Source organism: Mastomys coucha, unplaced genomic scaffold (genome assembly GCF_008632895.1).
Source record: "Mastomys coucha isolate ucsf_1 unplaced genomic scaffold, UCSF_Mcou_1 pScaffold22, whole genome shotgun sequence".
NCBI classification, from domain to species: domain Eukaryota; kingdom Metazoa; phylum Chordata; class Mammalia; order Rodentia; family Muridae; genus Mastomys; species Mastomys coucha.
Window position 1 is genome coordinate 1,344,979 of NW_022196905.1, and position 10,010 is coordinate 1,354,988.

The window sequence follows — 10,010 nt, forward strand, 5'->3', positions numbered from 1 at the left end:
TGTGGAGCTGTGCCTGAGATGTCTCTAAATGAAAGGAGGTGTTAGTAGCATTATTCCTTTTACAATCAGGCCAATCTGTTAAAATTAAACCACTACCAATAGCATTTCTGGCCATTCCTGAGGTCCTTCCAAATTTCCAAAATTTCAGAACATACCCCTGCAGTTGAAATGGAGAGTCTGCTCAATTTATCAAATGTAACAACGCCTGCTTTAAAATGGCTTTTTATGGGCAGACATAGCTAAAGGGTATCATTTTTATGTGTTTAAGGGTTTTTTTTTTTTTGATAAAAGTTTTACTTGGTTCAGCCGCACCACATACGTAAGTTTTCTACTCACGGGGACTTCCAGCCAGAGGCGAAGAAGGCATTCTTTGCAGACACTCTTTTATTGGGCTAAGATGGCAGCTTTGGATTGTATGTTAACTAGCACCTACTCAGAAGCTAAGTTCATGTAAAATTAAGTTAATGGACATTGAGGAGGCTGCTGTATCTCCAACATGATTAACCTCAGGATATGAAAAAGACAAAAACTAGAGCAGAAATTGGGTATTTCCGGCTCTGGAAACCAATCAAGTTTTTCCATTTTGGTATTAAAACAAAACAAAACAACAACAACAAAACCAAAGAAACAAACAAACAAAAAGAAACCACATGAACATATAAAAAGACCCAGGCCAAAACCAAACCAAGACCACTTTCCTGAGATGTGGAAGGTGGAGTGAAGCTGCAGGAAAAAAGAAAGATTTTGGCGTCTTCTGTACTGGGCATTTGTGATTGCAAAGAGTGAACCGGCAGGAGGATGGGTGGGACACGCCCTTCCGGCCTGTCCTCAGCTTCGCCTGGTGGGGCTTTCCCAGAGGAGCACCCTTCCTGAATCATCTAGAACAAAGAGGAAGAAGGGATTGGGGTAAACTAGTTTAGAAATGAGAGATGAAACATTTACCTCTTAGTTGATTCTTTTAATGACTTTTTTTAAACGTACATACAAAGTTATGAGTTTGATAATGACATTGTCCTCTGCTCATGTTCAGTCCCTGGCACCTTCTTCATTGTCCTTTCTCCCTTCTTCCTCCTCCTGCTCCCTTCTTCGCATAGTCTCCTTATGCTTTCATGCCATATATACATATGAGTGTGCTCGAACATGCTTATTTACATATATATTTGAACCATAACCCGGGGAGAAAAAAATCATGCCATATTTTGTTTTTTTTTTGTTTGTTTGTTTCTTGTCCATTACCGTCTCTTCTTACCCCTTTTCCCCCTTTAGACCTCCTCCTCTGTCTCCTCTCCTATGTGGTCCCTCTGTTACTTTTATATTATATATACTGCTTTGCTTCTCTGCTCATAGGCTTTTTAAGATGGATTCACTCAGACTGGCCTCAACCTCATTGTGTATCCCAGATTAACCTTGAATTTTCAATTCTGTCTCAGTGACCTAAGTTCTTAGAGTACTGGTGTATGCCACCATCCCCTACTGGTTTCCTATTTCTTTCCCTTTGTTTTATTTTATTTTTTGAGACTATAATTTAATTGCAATACTTCTCCCATCCCTTTCCTCCCTCCAAAACCTCTCATTTGCTCCTCCCCATTCTCCTTCAAATTCATGGCCTCTTTTTCAGTTATTGCACGCATATTAGTATATACATATTCGTTTGTAAATATAACCCACTCAGTCTGTATAATGTTACCTGAATGTATGTCTTCAGGGCTGACCATTTGGCATTGGACAGCAAGTTGGTGTGCTCTTCTCTGGGGAAGACCACCTCTCTTATTCCCAACCCTCCTCGGTTGTCTACAATTTTTTGTGGAGGGTTGAGGCCTCATGGGCTCTTCTCTGTAGAGTTTGGCATGTTCATTAGTGTAATCCTTATTTAGCCATCAAATGGGTGAGACTTTATAGGTATAGCTTCTGATTACTAGGAGACAACCTTAGGGCAAATTCCCCGAGCCTCTGTATCTTACAATCTTTCTGCTCTCTCTTCTGCAATGTTCACTGAGCTTTAGCTGCAGGAGTCTTTTACAGTGGGCTCCAAAACTTTACATTTTGATTGGTTGTCCTTTTCTGTAGTGAGCTCCATCTGTAACAAAGATACATTTCCTTGGTAAGGAGTGATGACTACACTTATTTGTTGGTTTTATAAGTTAGTAGTTATTGATTCTCCTCCAGTAACCATGACTTCACTACCAGGCATGGCCTCTTTTTGAGTGGATCTTACATCCAATGAAGAGAGCTGTTGGTTGCCTCCAGAGCATGTGTGCCTTTACTGCACCTTTAAAGTTAGCATGCCATGCTGGTAATTGGGTTTTCTCTTTCTCAAAGCAGTTATATGGACATCTCTATAGGCACTTCCATCTCTACCGTTATGTACATCTACTGTAGACTCTTCAGGTATCTGTAGACACCCAAGTGACTAAAAGGAACAGTATGAACACAATTTCTCTGTTCAGAACCCCTCACTGAGCTGTTCATAAAAGCAAAATCTTATGAAAGAAATTTTTATGGAAAAAAACTCAAAGAAATAAATAAGTGGCATGTCATGGAACACTATGCACCTACAGTGGTAAAGAAAAGAAAAGGGAGCTGACACAGATCTCCCTAGGATGTCATAAGTAAGAACAGCACGGGTCAACAAGCTTTGCAGCCTGCTACCTGAGGGGTAAGAAGAAAAGTAGTAAGAACTGCATTTGGTTCTGTTTATATATGCCTAAAGAAACACTGGATTGCTACCCTGGAAGAGTAGTACTTCAACAATTTAAAACAATGCGGTTTTAAACATTTTTAATGTGGCTTTGAATGTGGTTTCTTACATGGAGTAGGAGGGATATGAAGTGCATGGAAATGGAGTTGGATGAAGTAAATAAAGGTACAGATATTTTTACTTTAATTTTTATTATGTGTATGTGTATATGACGTGTGGTGGTGGTGGCAGAGTGGACATGCATCCCACGATGTGTATGTTGAGGCTAGAGGATAACTTGTGGAGCTGGTTCTCTCCTAGCACCTATATGTACATTCTGATGATTGAACTCAAGTTGTCAGACTTGCACAGTTGCACAGCACGGAGCCTTCTTACCATTTCAGAGTACATATCTACATATCTTTATTATCATTTTGATGTGTATGTTGTACTCATATGTGTGCACAAATGACTGTAGGTATGCTTACTTATGTATGTGCATGTGGAGACAATTTTAGCTGTCTGCCTCTATTGCTCACCATTGTATTTTGGGGTGACAGAGTCTCTCCTTGAGCCTGGAGCTTCTCATTTCAGCCATATTAACTAGCTAGTGAGCTCCTGGGATCTGTCTATCCCCCCATCCTCCATCCCTACCCTTATCTCACAGTGTTGAGGTTAAAGCACTCACGGCCATGCCTGGCTTGTACATGGGTGTTGGGGATCCAAACTCAGGCCTTTGTACTTGCATGGCAGATACTTTACCCATGGGGCCATCTTCCTAGTGCCCTGATTTGTGTCTCTGTATTCTTGTGTGTTCATGCATGTGCACATAAGCTATGACACGTATATGGAGGTGAGAGGAGAACCTTGGGTATCAGTCTTCACCTCTGTTCTACCTTGTCTGAAATAGGGCCCCTTTGTTGTTTGCTTTGTTGTTTGTTGCTGGGTAAGCCAGGTAAGTTGGTCCAGGAGCTTCCAGGGCTCTCCTGTCTCCACCTCCCATCTTTCTGTAGAACACTGGAATTGCAGATATCTGTTCCCATGCTTGGCTTTACAAGAGTTCTGGGGGTTCAAACCCAAGTCCTCTTGTTGCACAGGAAGCACTTGAGTACTGCCCAGCTCCCTAACCCTGTTTGATAAAGTGAAAGGATGGCCTATCCAAAGAAAAATCTACAACTGAAAGAGAAATCTGTGATTGTGGCAATGAACACTTTCAGTAAAATGGATGCTTATTTTGCTGAATTGTAGTTCAGGGTGGGTCTGGAGAACTAGGGAGTGATGGATTCATTTATCACTGTAGCTTCATACTAGGATACAAATCCCAAAGGCAGAGTTGTCGTTAGGAGCTTTGGCCTGTACGGCATTCTTGGAGAGTGGATTCTTCAGTTTGTACCATCTGATTTGGGTGGTTTGGAGGCCTGCCTCGGGACGAGAGGCTGTGAGCAATGTCAGCAAGCATATTCCTTGTGAAGATTAGGGAGGACTAAATTCATAGGAACAAAGTAGCTGAGATAAATCTCAAATCTCACAGAGGGCAAATAAATTGAGTAGAGAAAACTTTGATTCCTCTCCTAGTTATTGGTAAAGCTGATACAGCCTACATCAATATCTAAGACCAATCAGGAACAACTCTCTTCCCACAGAGTCTACAACTCAGACACTGTTGTTTTCCTACCCAATGGGAGGAAATCTCAGTCTTCCTTCAAACTTGAAATGTGTGTGTGTGTGTGTGTGTGTGTGTGTGTGTGTGTGTGTGTGTGTGTGTGGTGTGTGTATGTGTGTGTGTGGTGTGCATTTCCTATTTTACATTCCACAGCAATTTGAGATCCAGTGTATGGACTATTTCTCAGCTTCTTCGGGTTTTTGGAGTGATTGGGAAAGTGTAAATGTCTCTGCAGCTTAGACATGCTTGTGTTTACCCAGAACTCCTGCTTGGCCACTCCTGGGAAGGCTTTAGAAGAGCTCTTCAAAGCAGTCCTCATAAAAACAAATACCCCCCACCCCACCTCCACCTCCTGCTCCTTTCAGAAAACAAACTACAGTACTGGTCTGTTCGCCAAACACAGGGGACTTTCTATTTAAAGGTTTTCTTCCTTTTATTTTCTTATTCCACATTGGCAGCACTTACTAAGGAGCGGATGACTTTCAAGTTGGGTTGTTTGAAACATAAGCATTTAAGACTCCAGGTGCTTAAAACTTTTTCCACTCCTACAGCCTTCATCTAAAAAACATCTTTTTACAATTTTATTGAAACTATGTTAGTTGAGGGTAAAGTGTGTCTTTGACCACATCTTAAAATTCTATATGTTTATATCAACAGCTAATGAGTAAAATATCTCAGATCTTATTCCCTATTTCAAACTTCTGGATACCACCTGTGGGGTGTAGTGACATGAATGCTTGCAATCCCAACAATCTGTGATAGGAGGATTCCAAAGTCAAGTTGGTCTGGGATACACAAAACCCCACCGTGCCTAAGACAGAGTGAGAGGGGTAATCAAGCTTGTGCTTGCTCTAACCTATGGGTAAAGGAGTAACTTAGGAGAAATAGCCTGTTAAACCAGAAGAAACAAGTTGGGTGGTCGGGGTAGGGGTCCATTTATCTTCTGACAGAAAGACATCATTTGTGCTGTGGCCATGTATTGAAATTCACATCTGAAGGTGTAGGATGAAAATTAGGTTATCCCAATTCAAGGGTGTTATTTAGGGGGCAAAGCAGATAGTATTTAAGGTCTCAGTCTCAATCAGAGGTTCTCAATCTGTGGGTTGTCACCTCTTTGGGGGACAAATGTCCCTTTCACAGGGGTCCAACATCAGATATCCTGTATATCAGATATTTATATTACGATTCATATCCATGGCAGAATTAAAGTTATGAAGTAGCAATAAAAATAACTTTTATGATTGGAGTCACCACAACATGAGGCGCTGTATTAGAGGGTGGCAACACTGGGAAGGCTGAGAATCTCTGCCAGAGATAGGACCCCAGCAGGCTGCCTTGACCCTTGTCTGCTGTCTGTGGAGAAATGTCCATGCCGTGCCCCCTTCTCTTTGAATCTCTGCAATTTCCTTAATGCATTTGAGGCATGAATCCTTTACATAGGCCAACAAGCTGTATGAAATTTGGAGAAGGCTGGACATAGGTTTATCAGGAAGCAATGGGGCTTGGACATTGCCAAAGTTTTATGCAGACATCCAGAGAGTCTGTGCCTCTGCTTAAAGAAAAGCATCATGAGTTGCCCAAGACTGGTGGAGATGTAGAAGAATTTAGTGACCTCTATTTGGAGTTATTACTTTATATCATATTCCAAATTTTAGTTGCTTTTGTTCAGTTTTTCTGAGCCTGAAGCTTCAATTACTGAAGATCTCATTTGACAATGTCTACAACAGTACTGTCTAATAGAAGGGCAAATGCAAGCTGCATATTTGACTTAAAATGTACAATGGCTTGTATCTTCAAACTTAAAAAGATAATGCAATTTTTTAAAAATAGATCTTATTATACTTCTCAGTAGTGTCATTTCAACATGTCTACATTTTATGACCTGAGAACTAGAGAGATGGCTCAGCTGGTGTGTGTGCTCTCTGCCAAGAATTATGACCCAAGACTGGTCTCCAGAATTTACAGAACAGACTCCTACACATACACAAATTATAATAAAAAAAAAATTGAGGAGCATGGTGTGGTGGCACACACCTTTGATCCCAGCACTTAGGAGGCAGAGGCAAATGTCTCTCTGTAAGTTCTAAGCCAGTTTGGTCTACAAAGTGAAGTTCCAAAATAGCCAGAGCTGTTACAGAGAGAAACCCTGTCTCAACAAACAAACAAAACCTGAGAGAGTTTAGTTCTTCTTTTAATCTAAGAACTCTAATATAGAATTAATAAAGTTTACTGAATAGATTCTTTTTGAAAAGTTTACTAATGACAAACCAAAATTCAAATTTTAAATAAAAAATCACTTTTTTTTTCTTTCTAAGTTTTGTAGTTCTGGGATCAAATCCAGGACTTGTGAGTGTTCATAAAGTACTTTGTAAGTGCTAAATTTAAAGTTTACTTCATTAAAACTAAGTGAGATTAAATTCAGGTTCCTGTTGCTCTCGCCATGTTTGAAGTGCTTCCCAGCCATGCATCTAGGGCTGAGTCCTGGTGCCTGGAGCTTTTCCCTTTTTCATCCTTACCTACTACTCCAGTTGAGTAGGATTCCAGGAAACCATCCTTGTTAGCTTCATCCCGACAGTTCGAAACTCAGAATCACTGTTATTATATTTCTTTATTTCAATAATAGGCATGTGGAATGGGTCAGCATGTATCTGGGAGATAAACTGATAAATCCTTTCTCAAGAGGAGTATTCAGGCAAATCTGAAAAACCTAAAAAAGCCTTTCTAGCAGCTAGGGAATTACTGGACAATGATACAAAATAAGGAATTTTAAATGACTTTGCTTTTAAATGGCTTTTTATTTTTATTTTTAACTGATTTAACTTTTAAATGGTTTACTTTTGAAATAAATTTAAAACTTTAAATGGCATATATAAAACAAAAATCACCCTCTTACTTCACTTTTAATGCCTGTCTATTTGCTTACAGACTTGGGATATCGCTGTGTGGCTCATGCTCTCCTTGAGTACACTCCTGATGCTCTGCTCTGCCTCTCAGTACTGGGTTTACAAGTGTAGACCACCACTCCTGGTGAAAGTGAGCATTCAGCACTGTTTCAACTAAGTAGGCTATGAAACCACCATCTTTATTTAGCTCAAAAACATTTTCATAACTCCAAAGTGACACTAAGCCCATAGCCATTCTGCAGTTTTCCTGCATGTCCCCTGCCTCCTCTACTTCCTACACCCACCAATATGGTTTCCATCTTCAGAGGTTTACCTATTTGGAGTATTTCATGTAAATCAAATAACATAATGTGAACATTTTACCTGGGTTCTCTCCCTTAACCTCTCCAAGGATCATTTGCATCATAGCATACATCATCGGTCTCCCGTTTATTACAGTGTTTATTACTGTACATACAGCACGTTTTCTTTACTCATTCCCTGATGGGCTTTTTGGGTGGTTCTAACTTTTGGCTATCATGAATAAAATCAGGTACAGTATTTCCTTAAATACCTGCTTTTAATTCTTTGGGATTGCTGTCAGGCAGTGAGTGCTTATTTGACTTTTTTTGGGGGGAGCCTGCTAGAGTGTTTGCCACAGGGGCTACATTTCTCAGAGCGATTTCTCAGTTCTCACCAATTTTTGTTATTTTCTTTTTGTTTGTTTTAATTATAGGTACCTTAATGCATATGAAGTGGTTTCTCTTGTTTTCAATTGTCATTTCCCTAATAGCTGATCAAGTTGAGCATATTCTCAGGAGCTTGTTGGACACTTAGGTATCATTAGTGAAGGATATATATTCAGGTCCTTTGCCCATTTTGAGTTGGGATTTTGTTACTTTAAAGACTTCTAAGGTTTTTGCCAGGTGGCGGTGGCCCATGCCTATAGTCCCAGCACTCTGGAGGCAGAGGGGGGATGATTTCTATGAGTTCAAGGAAATCCTGGTCTATAGAACAAGTTCCAGGACAACCAAGGCTACACAAAGAAACCCTGTCTCCAAAAACAAAAAAACAAAAAACAAACAAAAACAAGCGAGGGGAGGGGGAGAAAGAAAGAAAAGAAAAAAAAGAATAAGAAAAAGGAGTTCTAAACATTTTTTTATGTTTATATTACCATACCACATAAAAGGTTTTTTACCCTCTAAAGTGGAAAATTCATGAAAGGGTGATTCAAGCAAACAAACAAACAAACTGCCCACTGCTCTCTTTTAGAACATATATTCTTCTTTTGGTAAATATATTTACCAAATTAATCAAAGAATAAATTATTTTATGCCAGGAATTGTGCATTTAGTACCAAAAAAGTATTCATTCATGATAGTTGTTTGAATATATGTCTTTAGTTTTTTTTTTCTGTTCAATATAAAATTAAAAAATTTTTGAGACGTGGTCTCATATAGCTCAGGCTGGCCTCAAACTTGCTAAGTAGCAGAGAATACACTTGTACTCCTAATTAATGCTCCTGCCTCCGAGTCCCATGTGCGGGAATACATGCTCGCACTACCACACTTGACTGAAACATTCTGATGATGAGAAAACTTCCCACTCTTGATAGGGGTCAAAAAGAGGGCATGTTTAAGAATAAAAATTATGAAAATTCATTCAGGTTTAAAAAGCATGATTTGATTTTAAAGTTTTAGGCTATGCCAGTAAAATAAAAGATAGGTTCTACTTGGGCTAATATATAACAAAGGGAAGACTAGGGCATCATTCTTTCTTTTCCAGACCAAATAGGTGGTAGTAGACGGTCTTCTTGTTCACACAGACCTGGCTTCAGGTGTAGTCACATGACTTACTTTGCCATGAAATGGGGAGAAAGAGACCAAGTGTCATTCGATAGTTGCTGGTACCTAACCCTCTATCACAGGGAGGCCTCAGGAGGGAGTGGAACCACTCATTGACATGGAGGTACCCTAACATTAACATATCCTGGAATGCTGAGCTGGCACAGCTTTCCCAGAAAGCCTCTTTAATCCAGAGCTGACTTACAAAGCAATACATTAACCTTTGTTGAGTTAGGGACCTGTATGTTATGCTAAGCTTTGGGAATTTTGTATTATAGTATTGTAACACAGATGACAGTTACTGATACATTTTCCTCCCTATTTTAAATGGAAAGTTAAGATGACAATTTATATCTGCAAAACTTTTGTGATTTTTGAGTGTCTCCTGCCCCTGCTAAACATCAAACTTTGATACTTAGCGAAATTACCAACCCCTCACAACATTTCCATGACAAAATATTTTTAACTGGCATCATGGTGCATGCCTTAGAAGCCCATCATCACTCATCATGGTGCATGCCTTAGAAGCCCATCATCACTCATCATGGTGCATGCCTTAGCAGTTCATCATCATTCAAGAGGCTGATACCGGTATGTTGGTGTGAGTTTAAGACAAGCCTTGGAATAAAGTGAAATCTTGTCTCAAAAAGCAAAAACAAACCTTACATTGTTTCTCTGGAAGACAAAGCCGAATATAATTATAGGTTTCTGGTTTTTCTTAATGGAAAGTAGTATGTTACAGACATGATAATGAAAAATTCTAGGTTCCTTTAAATCAATCTTGATTCTAAAGTAAAGATAAGCTTCTACAGAACTGCTTCTGAGATATTTGAAGATAATTCTGAGTTGTCACTGTCACTAAGTTTAAATTTTTGTTTTAAATTTTTGCCTTTTAAAGAGAAATCTTGCAGGACAGTGGTGGCACACGCCTTTAATCCCAGCAC

The 10,010-nt window shown here is 39.6% G+C and overlaps 1 protein-coding gene across 1 annotated transcript in view; it reads right to left on the reverse strand.

The window, feature by feature from the left end:
* Positions 1 to 276: 276 nt before the first annotated feature.
* The window catches only part of LOC116070792 (translation initiation factor IF-2-like), a 13,053-nt gene continuing 3,319 nt past the window's right edge, over positions 277 to 10,010 (reverse strand). The window contains exons 4-5 of the mRNA XM_031342236.1: positions 1,688 to 2,077; positions 277 to 878 (exon numbers count right to left, since the gene is read on the reverse strand). Coding sequence (XP_031198096.1) covers positions 2,037 to 2,077 — 41 coding nt within the window. The 3' untranslated portion in view covers positions 277 to 878; positions 1,688 to 2,036. The remainder of the gene's footprint in view (positions 879 to 1,687; positions 2,078 to 10,010) is intronic.